At 43.3% G+C, this 19,376-nt stretch overlaps 4 protein-coding genes and 1 long non-coding RNA gene across 5 annotated transcripts; 3 read left to right on the top strand and 2 right to left on the bottom strand.

Annotated features, from left to right (window-relative positions):
* Nucleotides 1-957: 957 nt before the first annotated feature.
* On the bottom strand, nucleotides 958-6,922 carry LOC117848597 (calcium and calcium/calmodulin-dependent serine/threonine-protein kinase). The gene is made up of 10 exons (XM_072292730.1): nucleotides 6,783-6,922; nucleotides 6,368-6,627; nucleotides 4,530-5,882; nucleotides 3,617-4,376; nucleotides 3,480-3,534; nucleotides 2,543-2,653; nucleotides 2,227-2,459; nucleotides 1,626-1,833; nucleotides 1,396-1,455; nucleotides 958-1,270 (listed from the first exon to the last, which is right to left on the bottom strand). Exons 4-10 carry the CDS (start codon nucleotides 4,309-4,311, stop codon nucleotides 1,091-1,093), a joined length of 1,542 nt encoding a protein of 513 aa, XP_072148831.1. The 5' UTR covers nucleotides 4,312-4,376; nucleotides 4,530-5,882; nucleotides 6,368-6,627; nucleotides 6,783-6,922; the 3' UTR covers nucleotides 958-1,090.
* Nucleotides 1,212-2,065, top strand: LOC140222364 (uncharacterized). Its single transcript, XR_011897762.1, has 2 exons — nucleotides 1,212-1,351; nucleotides 1,570-2,065. It is a non-coding gene; the product is annotated as an uncharacterized lncRNA (long non-coding RNA).
* Nucleotides 6,923-7,323: 401 nt separating the features above from the next.
* Nucleotides 7,324-9,521, bottom strand: LOC140222363 (uncharacterized). Its single transcript, XM_072292729.1, has one exon. It carries the CDS (start codon nucleotides 9,404-9,406, stop codon nucleotides 7,538-7,540), a length of 1,869 nt encoding a protein of 622 aa, XP_072148830.1. The 5' UTR covers nucleotides 9,407-9,521; the 3' UTR covers nucleotides 7,324-7,537.
* A 124-nt stretch (nucleotides 9,522-9,645) lies between these two features.
* Nucleotides 9,646-11,785, top strand: LOC117848596 (large ribosomal subunit protein eL30). The gene is made up of 5 exons (XM_034730059.2): nucleotides 9,646-9,804; nucleotides 9,907-10,012; nucleotides 11,200-11,301; nucleotides 11,409-11,477; nucleotides 11,551-11,785. The coding sequence occupies exons 1-5, from the start codon at nucleotides 9,784-9,786 to the stop codon at nucleotides 11,589-11,591; spliced, it is 339 nt and encodes a 112-aa protein (XP_034585950.1). The 5' UTR covers nucleotides 9,646-9,783; the 3' UTR covers nucleotides 11,592-11,785.
* An 879-nt stretch (nucleotides 11,786-12,664) lies between these two features.
* Nucleotides 12,665-18,786, top strand: LOC117848594 (uncharacterized). Its single transcript, XM_034730057.2, has 13 exons — nucleotides 12,665-13,027; nucleotides 14,391-14,464; nucleotides 14,611-14,694; nucleotides 14,785-14,865; nucleotides 15,784-15,864; nucleotides 15,984-16,076; nucleotides 16,423-16,599; nucleotides 16,685-16,752; nucleotides 16,878-16,929; nucleotides 17,026-17,079; nucleotides 17,171-17,260; nucleotides 17,819-17,885; nucleotides 18,285-18,786. Exons 1-13 carry the CDS (start codon nucleotides 12,886-12,888, stop codon nucleotides 18,374-18,376), a joined length of 1,155 nt encoding a protein of 384 aa, XP_034585948.1. The 5' UTR covers nucleotides 12,665-12,885; the 3' UTR covers nucleotides 18,377-18,786.
* The last annotated feature ends 590 nt before the right edge of the window (nucleotides 18,787-19,376 follow it).

The raw sequence follows: 19,376 nt of genomic DNA, 5'->3' as shown, positions 1-19,376 counted from the left end.
TAGGCTCAAAAGATTCGTCTCGCAAAGTACAACAAAACTGTGCAATTAGTTTTTAATTTCGTCTACATTTAGTACTCCATGCATGTACCGCAAGTTTGATGTGATGAGGAATCTTCTTTTTGCATAGTGCCAAAGTTGGAAGTTGGGGGTGAACTAAACAAGGAGGCGACAACTCGCTTTCCATTCTGAAAGATGGAGACCAGCTAGCACCCAGGCAGCTCAGATTCGGAGTTTTTAAAAGAGGCTGCATCTCCCAAACATTTGGGCCAAACACACATGCTTTGGCTCATCAGGACAACAGCACCTTGCCGACAATCGAGTACTCAAATCTGGTACAGCAAGAATTCGTCACCTGCTCATCATCAAATGTTCAGATAGCACAAAACTCTCAAATGTTCAGCTCGTACTTCCTCCATTTCAAATTATAGGTTATTTTGACTTTTTAGTTCATAGATGTTTATATGCATCTAGATATGCACTGTGACTGATGAAAAACTTGTTGCACTGCACCCCCATTTTTATCCCGTGGGAGCTGCTCTAAGGACGTGCACCCTCACTGACAGAGAGTCACCCTCTTCGCCGAAGATGAAGGCGCACACGTCTCCTGTCCTGATACCGTAGATCCTCACGATGAGTGACCATCCACCAAAAAGGATTGCATCCCAGCGCAGTCGTCAGCAAGCACGTTCATCAGATCTCCGAAAAACTCCATGGGCTGCTCAGCTACTCGTCTGGGGATCTGCGCGGCCCAGGAGGAGGCCCGTGGGCTACCTACCTTTGACAGGCCAGAGAAAGCTGCCGTCCGTTGACTCCGGAGTGGGATGGACGACGACCAAGGACCATCACCAATCACACAGTATTTGACTGTTTATACGTGACCGAAATGACGCAGGCAGGCTTCATTCAGAAACAAAACAAAACAAAACAAAAATACAGCTGCCAACGCGGCAAGGCATCTGGGACCAAGTCTGAACGCGTTTCCAGCATACGGCCGGCCGGGATACAGAAGTTTCAGACAGAATAGTTAATGCAGCGTCAAAAAGTACTTATTATTCTCCATGAATAATTTTAATGAATCCTGATGATTTGTCTACTGCACCGGTCGCAGGGAGGAGAGGACGACGTCCTGGAGGGAGCTGTCCTTCTGCATCGCCGCCTTGAACTCGTCGAAGGTCACCTTGCCGTCGCCGTTGGCGTCCATCTCGTCGAACACCTCGTCCAGCTTCCCCGGCTCCGTGATGTCCCCGGGGAGGCAGTCCTCCGGCAGCGCCTGGGGTCACAAGCAAAGCAGTAGATGCGTCGTCAGCGTTTCTAACCGAAGCTCGAACAAACACCAGTTTCTATAATAGAGGTGAAGCAAATATTTTGTCTTTTTTTTTTTCTGAATCCCCTTACTCGTAGCATCGACGCCAGCTCGTCCTTGCTGATGCAGCCTGACCGGTCGGCGTCGTACATCTGAGATATTATTTCAAGTGTTCATGATCAGACATTTTTTATTTTGTTTTGGCCAAAGATTGTCATGTTCAGATATTAAAAGCAGCGCCCCCCCCCCCCCCCCCCCCCCCCCAGGTTACGAATCAGCAATGCACAGAGGCATCACAAAACAACTGCGAGCACAATGTTACCTGGAAGCAGAGCCGGAGAGCATCGTCGCCTCGGGAGTTCCTGAGGCTGGAGAGCCCGCAGAGGATCTCCCTCATGTCCACGGTGCCGTCACGGTTGTTGTCGAACAAGTCGAACACGCGAGGCGCCAGCGGAACCAGCGCGTCCATTTTCATCGCCTTCAGGACCTGTTCAAACTCTTCCAGCGTGGCGTTCTCTCCATCCGCACATCTGCGCCAGGATCGCTCTCTTCTTCAGTACAGTCAACAAAACACATCAGGTGTCCTATGAAAAGGTTTCGGAGCTATGCAGATTTTTACCAAGTATTGGAACTACTGAAATTTTCACGCGAAGAAAAGAAAAATGCCACATCAGTTTGCTTAACACATGACACGCCAAATGTAAACATCATGATTCTCGAATTCTGCATTTGTCAATAATTGCCATGCACTTTTCATACCAAGTATGGATTCTTTTACGCTTAAAATTGATTCTGGAGGATATATGGATATAAGCCACATTTTGAATAGCTCAGTCTTCAACCTCTTCTTATTGCTAAATGAGAAATGCTAGAATCGAAATTCAAGTAAAACCAAAAAAGGGATTCAAGTTGCTTATACTCACATTCGTGCAAAATGAACGCGCAGATTGTCTAGCTCCTCTGAGCTAAGATCATGGGTTCCTAAAAGGTTCCTCAGCCTTTTCGTCCTCAATGCCACCTTGCTGCTAAGGACGCTGGCTATTGCGGCTGCCCGCAGTTTCCTTCTAGCATTGAACCTCTGCAGTTTTGACACGACCTCCGCATCCATGAGATCTTGCTTTGCACAATCTCCTATCACCCAAGGATGCCTCAGAAGCTGGTTCAAAATGATACATGGTTCAGTACGGTTATATCTAGTCAGAATGTCCATCATGGGAAAAGGGGGGGCATGGCACGGACATCACTTGCTGTTGGCCTCTTGTAAGGTTCAACAGAAAGAAGACTGGAAATCAATTCTTTGGCTGATGAAGATATTGTTTTCCACGTGTGATCCTGAAAACTAAACTCTCCCTGAAAAAAATTGGTAAACGCACAACATTAGAGCAAGACATCCCAATTAAATGTAAGGAATATTTAATAATTGATACCTTCTTTGATGAAGCAAGCAAACAACCAAGAACCCATCTTATTTAAAGATATTCTTTTTTTTTGTTTAACTCTGTTCCATTTTAAGAAGATTTTGACGCAGTTTTGTCTAACCTCTTGGACTCGACTTACGTTTTGTTTTTTTTTCTGAGCAATTGGATTGGAACGGTCAGTTTGTACTCAGGAGAAATATTTTACACCCAGGAAAAAGCAAGTCCCATTTGCCTCAAGAAAACTTAGCCATCGAAACAGGACAAATTAAAATTCAGGTGCCGATAGCTACCAGAAGAAGACAATTCAGCACTGATTGACAGAACTGTTACCATGCTGTGCACAGTTGCTCCAAACCAGATGACAGAAGGTTCAGAGCTATGCCTAAATTACCTAGTTCCTACTAGGTAATCTCATCTTCTAAATGTAATTTAGGTTGGAAGAGCATATAGAAGATAGTCTATTGAGGCAGCAGTGAATGTAAGTCTAAATTACATCGCATCCATGAATATGACGTGTGACTAGTGATGCCAAATGATTCTGGTTTTGTTAGAAAATGGAAAGTGTTTTTTAGAGAAATTGATTGAACTCCCATTCCCACTACAACTGAGCCAACGTGTTCCATATTGTCAGAGAAGGTTGTAGAAATGCTCAAAAGGTGAATACATCAAAATATGAATCACTGGAGAGTTCCTAACACCACCAAACTCAAATAATATAACAGCATTATGTCCAGAGGTTAGCTACAATAATGACTTACTTGCAGGATCCTTTGCTGCTTTTCTCGATTAGTTGCAGCATGAAATGGTGGGCATCTGAAATACACAAAGTAAAATCCTTCAAACTATGAGCAAAAAAATAAACAAGGGAATCACAATGAAGAGTTATCAAACATACCCAGATAAAAGGATGTACAGTATTACCCCAACAGACCACATATCACTTGCAGCTGAAACATCTTGCCTTGAGAGAGCTTCTGGTGAAACATAATCTATCGACCCAAACAGAGTCACAATCGGGTCACTGAAATCTTCAACAGAACTCAAACCAAAATCCATGATCTTCAATGTGGAATCCTCATTTTTGTCAGAGAACAGGCAATTCTCTGGCTTCAAGTCCCTGTGTATGATGTTTGCCTTATGAAGAGCCTCCAAGCCTCTCGCAATCTGACGAACTACAGCTGCCGCATCAAATTCCGAGTACCGGTCACGCCCCACTATCCTATCGAACAATTCACCACCTGAGCACAGCTCGAGGATCAGGTGCACTCCATGCACATCCTCATACACATCATGAAGGCCGATAACGTTGGGGTGTGGCGCGACGTTCTCGACTATCCTCCTCATGATGAGAATCTCGTTGGTGAGCAGCGCGTCAGAGATGGATACCTGCTTCCACATTGGGAGGCCACCCTTTGACCCTTGCTTCGTCCCCATCATCGCCGGACCAAGCCTTCGCAGGGTCTTTATGGCAACCTGGGTCTTCCCTTCTGACTTGCTCACTCCCCTTCTCACTATCGAGAACCCACCTCGGCCGAGGACATCCACAACTTCATAGTCATCGGACAGCTTTCTGCTCTCAGTCTTGGACATTGCACAGCAAGTTTATGCAAGGAACTGAATACTAGTACCAGATGCTGATTGAGTGGCCACAAGAACTGGAAAATTGGTAGCAAGCCAGCAACAATCAGTGTGTTCCGTACAAGAAAAAACTAGAGCGCAACAATCAGTATGTTTCTCTGGGAACAAGAAGATAGGGAAACAGCAGGACAGAAATTAGGAGCAGCAGTTGGCAGTAGAAAGGGATGTACCATATCATATAAGCAGCTTGACTATGATCAATGTAGGAGCAAACTGAGATGGGAGAGGGCATATAAATAGAGTAACGTGGGGTGCTGAAGATGGTGACGATAGAAGAAAGGGACATGTGCAACTACCAACACGATGGAATAAACCCATTGAGCATTTGTTTTGTGCTAATGGCAAAATGACAAGAATATACAAATGGGGTGATTGGAAGTGGATGTCAGGCCACAATGGTTTTTGTTGACCTGGTTGCTACTGCTCAGGAGCTTCTTTGAATCGGTCTTCACTTAGTGAGGCAAAATTTTGTTCATTTTTGTGGCTTGTCTTGCATCAGTGTAAAATTCCAGTGTACCAGACAGCATCACAAACACGCAGAGTTCCTTTTATTTTTTGTAAGGAGCCCAAAGCTCTAAGCTGTCAACGTCAGATGTATGGATAAATTAATATTATTTTTCCTTATTGGAACTCAAGGACAGTTACAAAAGTTGCTGCATAAATGGCTCAATTTGGTCTGTGTGAGATATCTGAAGGTCTCAGGCAAGCTCACTATCAAACCTATTGTTTTGAAAGCAGGGAAACAGAAAACCTAATGCCGGATGTAAAGCTGTGTTGGAGCTGTTCAAGACACTCCAGTACTCCACCCGATTGCAGCAAACCGAGCTCTAGACCGTCACCTGCTGTCACTCAGCTTGGACTTCCATGGGGCTCTCCTCTTTTCAGTTGCAGGGGAGAGCTCCAGCAACAAAGGAATCTGACTTTCTAGACAGCATGGAGATACCACACTAAGGCCTCAGCTCCACGAGGAGCTCACACACTTGCTGATAAGGAAATCTGATTCTGATGGGATAAAAGTGCAATTTTTCACTTAAGGTCAACCTTTTCATTCTGAAATAGAAGAATTGAGTACTCTTCTATATAAATGCTTCAACCGATATTAAATGCAGGATTCTCTTTGCAAACTTTGTCATTTTTATTCATGCTCAACTATTAACAAGGGATAGACATGTGAAATAATCATGTAGTTAACTCTTGATAAGATGCTAAGATGCTTCTTGGTCAAATTCCCAGCTTATGTCCGGAGCAATCTGAGCTGGAGGTATATTGTTCTGTGGAATTCATCTCATCCATCACTGGTAAAGCTAGAATGTGACATTCCACAGGGCTGTTATCATCAGAGCTGCCCTTGAGGAACTTTCCTGGCATACTCTGCAATCTGAACCTTACCATTTGTGAAGGCAGGTGAATGCTCACCTTGAAGCCTGGATTTAAAATTTGATATACTGCACTGGAACAGCACACCCTTCTGACGACTTGTGATATTTCCACTTCATGCTGGACAAGTTTGAGTATGTCTCTCCCTTCAAAATATGCACAAAATATTGAAGACATACAATTTTGCATGAACAAAAAAGCAGGAGCATAGCTTTATACAACTCACAAACTAGCAAACTACGAAATTTATGCAATAAAAGCAAAATAAGTGATCAATGAGGTGTATAGAATCTATTGTATGTCCCTCTGTTTCACAATGTTTCTCTTTAAGTCCGGCATGCAAAGATATTAAGGAGACACTAACCACAATATACTTCACAACATCAAAGTAGGGTTAGAGAACTAAAAGTAAAAAATGTAACAAAATTATTTATCCTCCAAATGGTAATCACCATGAAAAAATGTTTCCGTGATGAATGAACAAATATCATCAAACAGATAAGCACAGATAGTAATACAAACTAATGATAAAGGCCTAAAGCACCCATGCTAATTTGTCATACAAACATATAAGTTGGTTGGAATAAAATTTGGCATCTCTCCTAAGAGCTAGTCAGTAGCTAAAGCATACCGTATGGCAAATCTGCATCCTGTTGCAGTGGGCTTGGACAGAATTTATCTTTTGCTCAGCAAATTTTTTGTATCGCCACAAATGGCTTGTACCATTGGACGCCATGAGCACCTGTGAAACTCCGAATCACTCCATCTACAAAGATGGGCTTGCACTTGTCCCACACTTTAGACCTCTTCTTTCTGAATCTAGAGGCACCATCTGCCCCTACTTTCATGTCATCACTGTCATGCACTCATGCTCATCCATGTGATCCATTTCTGCAGATAATGACCCGACATTAATAACATTCTCGACAGCATGTAGTTCAATTTAAAAGAAACATCAGAATGATAAGCACCTAAATAAAAATGCTTCATCGCCATGCAGAAATATCAAGAATCTCAACAGAAAGCCAAACAAAACAGGAACTCACCTACAGATTGAGCTCTCAACAACCAGTAGCTGGAATGCATAACTTGCTGCTTGTGCAGAAATTGGAAAATTCCTCAGAGAAATGGATGAGGCAACCAACTCAGGAGCATCAAATCGGGGTAGATTTGTGGGATCATGGCGCACAACACGGTAGGGGCTTCGAGCAGCACAGGTAGCACACTTGTTTTCAGTTGCAGAGGAGAGCAAAAGCAACAAAGGAATCTGACTTTTCTAGACTGCATGGAGCAATGACCACCGCAGTGGTTTGCTATTGCAGCACCTTGGACCACCGTAGGTTCTATCTGGATATATCAATTAACATGACATATTCAGATTGAGACATAAATGGCATGCACACAAAGCGTGCGAGCATCAGGTGGGCATGAACAGATAAGGCGCCATGCCATTAGAATTTCACAATAACAACATTAGTATGAGGCCAGTTCAACAGGCATATATGAGTTCATCTGCCAATTCATCACTGGGATAATTTGACAATTCAAGCAAATTAGAAGAGGAAATGACAGTAACACAAAACATAGTAGCAGCAAACTTCAAGGCAATTAAATTATATGGTTCAGGAAAGGAGGTGCACAACACTGTCTGCAAACTCAGAGAAATGACTACGAGGATTACACTAGTTTGCAACTCCCAAAGTAGAAGCAAAGACTCTCGTTAATTGAGATTTCACTCCCTCCAAAATGCATAAAAAGAGAAGCAAAATTCCCTAGATGTACTTTGATGAATCTCCAAAGCTCAATGGCTCTTGTGACGCTTCGAATTTAGCTTTCCATATGCTCCTAGTCGATCAGCAGACATCTTCAGATCCTCATTACGGCGCTTCCTTCGTCTGCTTCTGGTAGACTTTTTCTTGTCATCAGTTAACTCTTGTTCAATTGGCAGCTTGTCTTTCTCTGGTTTTGAAGAACTAGGGCCGCCCTCGGCAGACCCAGATTTCTTGCCAGATTTGTCCTTCTTTCCTACTTTCTTCTGTCCACCAAGGATCAAATCCTTGCTCAACTTCCTATGATGTGTTATCTTCCATTCACTCTCCCTGTAAGGAGCTAGCTTCTTCATGGAAACGTACTGGTTCAGATCCTTGTCATCTGATGCCAATATCTCATAGGTACTAAGACCAAAACTGTTGGGATTAACCTTCTTATACTTGAACCGAGTCTTCAGATCTCCAATAGTGTCCTCATAGTCCAACTTGTAGTACTCTTCCATCTCTTTCTCAAGCTCCACCTTGTCCTTGAGAGAGATCTTCCCTTTTGTAGCTTTCCCATCGGTGGCAGAAGACTCTTCTTTACAGTTTTCACTATCCCAGCCCTTAGGAAGCCCAAGCAATTCATCTTCTTTATCAAAATCTGGCTTCTTCAAATCCATCTCCTCACCACTTCCAAACTCAGGATCAACATCATCAGCCTCATAGTAACTGTCATCAAACATCTCCTGCATTTTCTTGTCATAATCCTCTGGATCAAAATCCTCCTCAAGGTCATCAGCACCAAGCTTACAAGCAGCATCACCTTCAATCCCGGCAATCATCCGGATCCTCTCAAGCTTCTCTGCTATCTCTTTCTTCTTCAAATTCTTGAGATGCTTCAGCTCCTCAGCCTGCTCCTGCTTAGCCCGGGCCATCCGCTCCTCCTTGCTTTTCCGCTGCTGCTTCCTGCTGCTTTCCTTCTTCCTCACAGACCCTTCAACAACCCTTGAATGTCCCATTACCCGGTCTGCCACCACTGCCCCTGATGCCTCAGCCTCCTCATGCCGGAAACTGTAAACATACTCATATTTTTCCTGATCTTTGAGCTCCTCTTCGTCCGACAATTCCTGGATATCCTCCAGATAGGACTTCTTACCCGAGTCAAGGTACGGCCTCTTAAGGAAAAATTCCTTCAAGAACTTCTCGTTCTCGTCCAGCTCCTCATCCTTCCCAAAAACCTCACCAGCTAGCTCCTTCGTCTGCTTCTCCTCCTCATCCTCATCCTCATCAGCAGCTGCTCCAGCCTTCGGCTTCTCATGGAACAAATCATCGTCATCGTCATCACCTAAAACCTCCTTCTGTGCCTCAAGGAAGGCTTCCAGCCCCTTCTTCTGCTGCTCGTCGTAGGCGATCCTATCGTACCTGCTGCTCCGGCTGGTCTGAGCTGTGAACTCGGGGCCCTCCTCGAGCAGGTGTCGGGCGTTAACGTCCTTGAGGTACAAAGGCTTCTCCTTCTTGGCCTTCTTTTTCTTCTTGGACTCTCCTTCCTTCTTCTCGCCGCCCTCCTCCTCCGAGGAGTAAACCTTGGCGTCTTTGTCGAGGATCGCGGGGTCACCGCTGCGGATACGGCGGATCACCTCGAACAGGCGGCGGTCGACGGTGCGCGAGGCAATGGCGTCCTCATCCTCTTCGGATGACACCTCCCCGTAGTCCTTCTCGTCGTCAGACGGGGGAGCGAGGCCTTGCTTTTTAAGATTCTCGTAGTACTGCAACGCTTCCCGCCGCTTGTTATGCTCGAAGCGGCGAGCATACTCCTCGTTGATCTGGATCTTCGAGCTGTCCTCCCCGCCGCCGTCGGAGTCGTCGTCGGACCCCGCGAGGATGTCCAGCGGCTTCTTCTCCTTCTTCCCTTTCCCCATCTTCAGCAGTGAATTCACGGCGGAGCAGGAGGCGGCGGCAGCGGTGGTAGCGGCGGCGGGGTAGGTGCTCTGGTTAGGGTTTTGCTACTGGAGGCGAGCGAGCCCATAGGCTACCGACGAGTATATGACCCACCCCTGAAAAAATAATGTTGGACGTATAGGCCCATCTAGAAATGTTTGGGCTTGACGAGGCCCAGTAAGGTCCAGCGGTATCTAGGGCCAGGGGCAACTCTGTAATTTCGGGCTACGGGCCGCCCATTATATACTCCCTCTGGTGCTAAACCCTAACGAGCCGCCCATTCGCGCCGCCTCTGCTGCTCGCCGCTGCCCTTCGCGCCGCCGCCCTTGCTCATCGCCGCCTGCGGCCGCTCGATCCGATGGCTCCCACGAAGAAGTCGGTACGAACCCTAACCGATCTCCTCTGGTGCACTGTCCCTCCCATTTCGAGGTCAATTTTTCGTCCGTGTGGTTGTTTTCCTGATGGTTTTCGATCTGTGCAGAAGAAGAGCACGGAGAGCATCAACAACAAGCTGCAGCTGGTGATGAAGAGCGGCAAGTACACGCTCGGCTACAAGACCGTCCTCAAGACGCTGCGCAACTCCAAGGGTATGGATCACATTTCTTTTCTGAGCGCTGCTCTCCATTTGTTAGATAAAAGATAGTCTCGGCGGGGTTGTATGAATTCGTAGGCGCGTGAATATATGGCACCCTATTAGCCTTCCTGTTGAATTTCTAACTTCGATGTGTAACACTACAGCTTGTATTCCTATAGAATCTTTTGTGATGCGTTTAGCAATCTGTTAATGTGCTGTATGGTTTGGGAATGCAGCTGATGTGTACTTCCAGCTGAATATGTTGTGGACTATGCTTGCTTGTTTGTGATGTAGAAAATTTGCGAGTGGTTCCTTCGTAGGTAGTTCATTGTGTAATTTATAGGTTTTGAGTCACATTGCCATCTCCTTCAATTCACTGTAGGGCTTTAGATTCTTGAATTTTGGATTGTACTATGGGACTGAAGTTTGGCTCTTTGGCCTCATTGTACAACGCCTTAGAGATGAATGCAGTGCCCTAGAAAAATGCCAGCCTTTTGATTAAGAGTCCTCTTTATTTCTTTATATCCGAAGGACAAATGGGGGTTGAGACATTTGTTTTTCGACTTATCTTTGGAGCTGTTTTTCTTTGCTAATTGGTTGTTTTAAGTGGGTTGATTCTGTCACAATATCCTGATGTATATAGCGTGGTAGCCATTTGTATTTACATGTAGTTGTATTTTTCCATAGTTTATGACTGGGACTGGAGTTTGGCTCTTTGGCTTAATTTAATGCCTTTGAGATGAATGCAGCGCCCTAGAACAATTCCAGCCTCTTGGTTAAAGTTTTCCTTGATTTCTTCTAAATTTGGAAGCCAAATGGAGGTTGGAATATTTGTTTATGCCTTTATTGTTGGTTTTTTCCACATGTTAGTGCACTGAATTAAGTGGTTCTAGCATCTTTGAGTTATGGGGTTAGCTAAGTATGCAACATATTAATGTAATGTTGGGTAGATGTATATCTATTGAGGTGTTTAATGAGATCTTGTGGGTGAAGCTTATTAAGTGCAAAAGTAACACCTGAAATCCTTCTTTTTTGCCTGCTCGACAAATCACTTCACCATCAATTCAATGTGCTTGTGTAAAAGATTATGGAAACAATATTGTTTTGACATCTACAGTAACTTAAATGAGGTTCTAGTGTTGGTTTTCCAGTTCGTATGATTCTGAGCTCTACTTGACCATCGATTTTGTCTTTGTTCAGGGAAGCTGATCATCCTCGCAAACAACTGCCCTCCGCTTAGGAAGTCTGAGATTGAGTACTATGCCATGCTTGCCAAAGTCAGCGTGCATCATTTCCATGGAAGTAAGATCGTCATTCTTTCTGAATAATCTTGTGCAAGTTCTCTCCCACTCCCAATGATGATTGTTATTATATGTGTGTTTACACATTGTGTTTCCCTTCTGTTCCAGACAATGTTGATCTTGGCACTGCCTGTGGCAAGTACTACAGAGTGTGCTGCCTCAGTATCATTGACCCAGGTTTGTTTCAGTAACTGCCACATCTGCTGTTCCTAACTGTAGCCGAACAAACGTTAACACTCTTATGCTTCAGGTGACTCGGACATCATCAGCACCACCCCTGGCACCCAGTGAGCGAAGAAGAGGAGCGAGCTTTGCCTATCCCTAGATGAGATGAGATATAGGGCTCAGACCTTTGTTGCAAGGCCAATGGCCGTTTCTTGTTTGTCTTTAGTCTTTGATGAGTTGTTCTTGCATACAGATTATACCTCATATGGTTGCTATGTAAGGCATATCTATGGTTTTGTTTGATGAGATCGTCATAATTATTTCTGTGGTCTCGTTGGTGTGGGTCACATCACATCAAATCAGGTCAGTATATGTGATGATCTGCTGGGCAATGCTGGTTGGCTGGGGTTGCGTTGCTCGTTAAGCTTGGTATGATTCGTTGATCGCCTGGTTTGGTTTTGCATCTTCAGAAGGTAACGTGGCATTTGTAGTATGTTTCGTGTGTTATTTTGTGTGCGCTAAATTGCCAATATTCTTCTGCCGCGCGTTGTTTTCGCAAGAAATACATGTCGCTATCGCAACGGCGTGCACGGTGTGCTACCAGCCTCTGGGGTATGTACAGCGATGTAATCAAAGGCTACTACGTTTTCGTACGATGGCCTGTGGATCTCCTGATGCTGTACCTATTATCGAAGTCACGCGTATGAACCTGGCACATGACCACATGCCGGCGACGCGAGAACAGGTCAGAACCGTTGGGCGCACGGTTTAGAGGTGCTCTTTGCGTTGGAAAATTTGTAAGCTTTTGACACGCTGTGGACTGCACCGGAACCTGGAGCTGACCTTTCCGAAACTTCTAGCAGCCAGCGCAGATCCACACCTAGCACGCCACAAACTGCTACGGAGCCCCTGGTTAGCTCACCAACCATAAGCTCTCACCTGGCGTTCTTAAACTGCCTAGTGAGATTATCTTTTCTTCAACACCCAAACTCTTATATATTCTTCACACGAGCAAGATAAAAAGTTTCCGATAAATAAAACCACCCATTAATCCCGTGCACCAGCCTCCCAACCGAACCGGGCCTGCCACGTCGGCGGAGACCAACGCATTCCCGCGGCCGGCAGCCAATGACCTCCCGCCGCGTGGCACGCGTGCGTGGAAATTGTCCTAAATCCCACCGTTACCTCGTCCCCGTAATCAATCTATTGATTCGCCTCCGCCCGACCCGAGCCCGACCCCGGCGGCATCGAGAGCGGCGGTCAAAGCTCGCGCCGCGTCGCCGCGGTTTCCACGGCTGCCTGCTCTCGGGAGCTCGGATCAGAGGGCGGGCTAGGGTTCCACAGCAAGCGAGCGAGAGGTATCTGAGCGCGCTGCCTTCCTGCGCCGCCGGCGGCGGGGGAGTTGGAGAGAGTGGGAGAGATGGACGAGTTCCTGCAGAAGCTCAAGCGGCTGGACGCGTACCCCAAGGTGAACGAGGACTTCTACAAGCGGACGCTCTCCGGCGGCGTTGTCACGCTCGTCGCCGCCGTCGTCATGCTGCTGCTCTTCATCTCCGAGACCAGTAAGTGCCCACCCGGCGGCCGGCGCTGATCCGATTTGTTTTTCTTTTCAATTGGTTTCTTCATGGCCCGGCATGGTTGTGGAATTCGAGTTATAACAACTTTGTAAAAAAAAAAAGTTCAATTTTGGGACGCCTTTTGATTGGGCTGATTGTTGCTGTCTGCTAATTTTGGGCAAGATTCAGTTTCAATGACGCCGGGCTGGTATGCCCGATGTGATTGTGTTTGGAAAAAAAGTTTATTTTCGAGAAGCTTCTGAGCGTGCGCCTGCTACTTCTAGATGAAGGCGGCCTTTTGGGCTTAGCTTTATTGCTTTTTGTGGTGTGGAGGATGAGATCCGAGTTTTCGTAGGCAGAAATTACTTGGCATTGCCACAAATCCTAATGTATAATGGGAGACACTGATATACTTGGATATTTTCAAATAAGGTTGTATTTTCAGTTTCTTTCGGTTTAGTTCGTGTGGTCGTGCCAGTTTGGTGGGGGACAATACTCTAATTTTCTGCTGACGTCTCAATTTTATCGTTAAAGTTTAGAAGCTTTGGGTTTATATTTCTTTTCCTGTTCAAAATCACGTGTGGGAACAATTAGGTACTGAGGGTTACTGGGTTAGCTCTACTTTGCCGTTACTATTTGTGTCTCAGTAAATTCTAGTGGAGAGGAAGGTTCTATTTTTAGTTTGCATGTTTGGACCGTCATGAACTTGCATCACCTTTTTGGGAACCTAAGGCAGTACCGCAGTAGTACCTGTTTCATGTTTTGCCTTTTGTGTGTATCAACAACAATAGGTCAGTGCTGTGATGGCACCTGTGTGTATATGACATTTAAGTAAAAAAAATATGCAACTATTTCCTTCATAGTGCTAGCTAATTTATCACCAGCTTATGGCAGAATATTCATTGTTTTTGACACAACCTCATCTGCGTCCACATGGCGTTTGCTCTGAACTCGTCATAGTAAAACTTCAGTGTTTAGGCCAAAATGACAATAGAAGTGAGGAATATGTCCATCATCTGTCTTTGTCTGAACCAAAAAGGGCCAAATAAGGCTGATGCCTAGCACTACCACTGATGCAATTCGGATATTACGCTTTGTAGTTTTTTTTTCCTTTGGTAAATTTTAGCATCCTGTTATGAAATCCATCGGGCATTTGGTGTTTCTTTTTTTTTTCCAATTTTTTATGGTCTTTGAGAAACTTCACCTCAACTTGCTGCCACCTCTAATAAAATGTATTATCTACTGATGTTGTTCCTCTTACTAACATACTATTATTCTTAAGGAAATGATGTTATGTTACATCCTTTGCTTAAATTAGCAGACTCAAGCGGCTACTAATGATTTTTCTGTGTGCATAATATTTTCTCAGGATCATATTTTTATTCAGCAACAGAGACTAAGTTAGTGGTGGACACATCAAGAGGAGAAAGGCTACGAGTAAACGTTAGTATTTTTTCTACCAATTAAATGTGCAGGTCATTTTTCAGTTGTTTCTATTTTGTATAGACAGACACATACAGTGTAGGGTAGTACGCGCCTGACAATTGGTAGTTTTGAATGTCTTTTGTAAAGCTAGCTCTGTTTTGCAGTTTGATGTTACTTTTCCGAGTATCCCTTGCACTCTCCTCAGCGTTGATACGACAGATATTAGTGGAGAGCAGCATCATGACATTGTACGTTCTGAAGTTATCTTACTTTCTGATAATCTTTTAATATATTTGTTGATATTTCATATAATGGTTCCATTGTTCTTTTCCATGCAGAGGCATGACATTGAGAAAAGAAGATTAGATTCACACGGTAATGTTATTGAAGCAAGAAAAGGAGGCATTGGTGGAACAAAGGTTAGTGATTCTGTTGCATACTTGCAAAAACATAGGACTTGAGTGCTGTGTCAGCTTAGTCTGGATGATTTTTTTTCCTCGAACTACGCAGGAGAGCTGCGTGTCATTTCATTAAGAGAGAAAAGAGAATACAAAAGTCCGGTTAAGGACTAAAACCCCCAGCACAGAACACACACCCACAAACCTACAAAAAGAGGCCTATATACGCGCCACAGAAACAAACCCGACCTCGACCAAAGACCTGTATGTGCATGTTTCTTTGACAATTGTAGCAGTTGTGGTTGATGAAGTATGCGTATAATTTCTATACTTTTCTTTCAAAAGTTGAGCCAACCGACTAATACACGGTGCACATTTGTGAGCCAATAGCGCATTGTGCTTAATATTTTACAAATACAAGGTTGAAATTTTGAGAGCCGCCTGTGGGTTTATTAGGGGAAAAAATAGAAGACTTGGCAGAAAAGCTGATAACAACCTTGCTTCATCAGCTTCTGCAAAATGATGGGTCTTTATAAAGACAGTATCATGATCATATCAGTAAATTCTTAAGTCTTCCATTCCTAGCCCATGTGTGCTTTCAACTAGTTCACTGCAGAATTGTTGCTCCTCAAAGAGCTTCTAGAACTCATGGAGTCAGAAAACCATATTGTGGCATGACATCAACAAGTTGGAAGTTTAAAGTTCGCATCCGTACATGTTTTTAATCATGGTTAAGGCCGGTACATTTGAGTCTAGCATGGAAACATTACCAGTATATTATGTTGAAGTTATTCTAGTAATATAATGCCCTCATGTCTCCTCTGCTATGTGCCACAACCACAATGAAACTTGGCCAGCTGAAGATATAAGGCCAACTTCATGTGGCTTCATTTTACTGTTAGCTATTTCATGCATATCTTTGATTGAACTTTTGTATAGATCGAGAGGCCATTGCAAAAACATGGAGGAAGGCTTGACAAAGGTGAACAATATTGTGGCACATGTTATGGTGCTGAGGAGGTATGCACAATCTTTGTGTTTCATTTTATTTTATTGTAACTTCTATTTCAGCATTCCTTCTCCATCTTATGCTTTTTTACCTTTTAACATTGCATGGCTTGCACCTATTCGGAGTTCAGTCGGATGAGCAATGCTGTAATTCTTGTGAAGAAGTCAGGGAGGCGTATAAGAAGAAAGGATGGGCCCTTACAAATCCTGACCTAATTGACCAGGTATATCAGCTGTATTACCTGTGTTTATTCATCTGTAGTTTAATACTCAGCTTTTCTTTGAGAGAATCTTACTTTATCAACTTTAGTGCATTGCTTGATATATCACCATCTCCCCGATGTTCCTAGCCTATATATTCTGTTCCTTGATCGATCTGCCCTGAATAACAGAAATTGGGATCTACAATGACCTGAACATTTTTGTCATTCGCCGCATACTAGCTCTTTAGAACTTAGAGTTGTATATTTCATGTGTTGGTTTATAATTAGCAAGCAACTATTTTTGTGTTTTTTAAGTTTTCCTGCACACTTTATTCCTGAGATTCAATGGTGTTTATGACTATTACAGTGCACAAGAGAGGATTTTGTTGAAAGAGTTAAAACTCAGCAAGGCGAAGGCTGCAATGTCCATGGCTTTTTAGATGTCAGTAAAGTTGCTGGAAATTTCCACTTTGCCCCGGGAAAAGGATTTTATGAATCAAACGTAGATGTGCCTGAGCTATCAGTACTTGAAGGTGGTTTCAATGTAAGTAGATCATGTGAACAGTTTTTTCCCTTATTTTTTGGTGTTTCTATTCAGTGTTTCTAATATTACCTTGTAACTTTACCAGATTACTCACAAAATAAACAAACTGTCCTTTGGGACAGAATTCCCTGGTGTTGTTAATCCACTTGATGGGTAAGTATCTACATTTAGCTCTTTCAGCACAAAATGCGTTATTCCGTTTTCAGGCATTACTGTTATGCTAAGTATGTTTTTTTCTTGGAAAGTTTTCTTACCCACTTTACAATTCATGAACACAGTGCTCAGTGGGCACAGCCAGCATCAGATGGGACATACCAGTATTTCATAAAAGTGAGTCTTTCTCCATCCATTTTATTTACAGTTCTATGACTGCTCTTGGTCTAAGCATTTATCGTTGCATAAGAAACTTATGAGTTTCCTACCCAGGTTGTCCCGACAATATACACTGATATAAGAGGGCGCAAGATTCATTCAAACCAGGTTTGTGGAATTAATTGAATGATTATATATGTATGTACAACTTTTTTATCCCCTCAAACATTAAATATCTTCTTGTTACTTTCATTCCCAGTTCTCAGTGACGGAGCACTTTAGAGATGGAAATGTTCGTCCAAAACCCCAACCTGGTGTATTTTTCTTCTATGACTTCTCACCTATAAAGGTAACAGTGGAGAGGATAAAAGATGCATATACTGTGTTCTGTAGAGCATAAATATTTTTACTTGCATTGTTCTTCCTTGGCTTTATCTTTTTTCATGCTTTTAGCCTCACAGTTCTAAATTTTTCGCCTATGTGCAGCTGTGTATATCAACTGCACATTCATGTACAATATGCACGAACTGTTATTATTCAGTTCCACTTTGGACGATGCTAAATGCAATACCTTTCTTTTACCCTATTTTCTGTTCTATAGTCGCATGCATGTGAAGTCGCAGGCCATAGTTGAAGCAAAGTTAGTGCATGAAAAAAAATGAAGAGGTGGTGGACATGGTCCTAAGAACCCTTTTTGCTAATAAATTTCCAGACATACCTGTGCATGTGCATCAGGAATGCTAAGAGATATGGGCAATATACAAGCAAACCTGTGATTGTATGAATTGATTCTTAAATGTTTCAATTAGTCCAGTTAGTATTGTTGTAGTTTTCTCAGATTGAAAGCCACAATTCAGTTCTTCAGGTCAATGACCCCTATAAAACTGAACTGCCTTTTGTTTTGCAGGTGATATTCACAGAAGAAAATAGATCCCTACTCCACTACCTGACAAACCTTTGTGCTATTGTGGGCGGTATGCGCATCAACTCTAGTTTATGCACAAAGAACTAGTTAATTCTGTTTTGTTTTATTATGAACTGTAGTATGAATTGTCAAAAGATTGCTACCACTACAGTCTCACTCGGACATAAATGAAGCTTTACAGTAATTCTTAGACAGTACTTTTTGGCATACCTTTTGTGGAATTAACTGCCCACAGTTATCAATCTGCTGCGGTTCTGCATTAGTCCTTGATAAAATAGTTTAACCTGAGCTTTTGATTGTAGCACACTAAAGCTTTGTGGAGCCAGATTTCCGCATTCATAATCAATTGCAGTTCTGTATAAATTCTTGATAAAAATAGCTTTAACTAGGATTTTGATGTGGTACTTATGAATGCAACTAACTAATTTTTGGTTTGCATGATCCTCAGGCGTGTTCACTGTCTCTGGCATCATCGACTCATTCATATACCATGGACAGAAGGCACTCAAGAAGAAAATGGAGCTAGGCAAGTACAGATGATCAACATCGACCTTATGCGGGCCCTCACCATTTCCAAGTTCTGTGGCATGTAAGGAGGGATGACGAGAAGCCACTTACGTTGCTGAGGTTTCAAGGCCAACAAACTGATGTTATTGCACGTTTGCTGATCAGATATTACCTGTAAAAAGACAAGGAATAGCCTGGTCTAGGGGTTGGGGGAGTGCTTTGATGTCTATCTCATTGTTGGCTGTCCTTAATGGGCCGAACTGGTGAGGTGGGGTAATTTGGACTCGGGCGGTGGATAGATCATAGATCACACGGAATGTTTCTCGTGAAAGTCTGTTGAAGGAAACAGCTTCACTCATGGTGTCGTGCATCTAACTTTGTTGCTGCTGCTTTTCAGGACGAACTAGAACGATTCCATTTGATTATATTGCTTTTCACCTAAAGGCCTTTCACGGTTACCTTTTTTGTTTTGTTTTCCATCTGAGACCATCCCAATAAACATATATGATATACTCTAGTAGTGATTATCAGTCCTAGTTTCAATTAGTTAAGCAGTGCAAACAATGTGCATAATGGTATCTACTATATACCATCTATTGTTAGCACGACATGTGGTGCCAGGAGACCACAACGTCATTGGGACATATTGATGGTATTTTCCAAGTTGTGATCTTCGCAATGAACTGAGCTAAATGACCTGAACTGATTTTTTTTTTTGAATAAAATGGCAGGAGCACTGCCCAATCATTTTTGAACTGATGTTGCTTGCAAAAACTCAGCATAGATTAAGGAGGGATTGCTTCTCTATAGTCAACTAAGGGGTTGACTAAGCTCTTAATATATTCTCCATTGTTTTTTTTTCCGGAAGCATTCTCCATCGTTTTTAAGACCACCTCAGGATAAGATGAATAAAATAATGATGCTGTTTCCGATTTGATTTGATTTGCACAGTTGCACTTTGATCCGATCATATTTCGATCTGAAGAGCTGAGTGGATAAGAACAAATAAAAGCAGCTTCAGAGATGGATGGTG

The sequence above is a fragment of the Setaria viridis genome, chromosome 3, assembly GCF_005286985.2.
Source record: "Setaria viridis chromosome 3, Setaria_viridis_v4.0, whole genome shotgun sequence".
In the NCBI taxonomy this organism is placed as follows: domain Eukaryota; kingdom Viridiplantae; phylum Streptophyta; class Magnoliopsida; order Poales; family Poaceae; genus Setaria; species Setaria viridis.
This window is presented reverse-complemented; position numbering and strand designations above follow the sequence as displayed.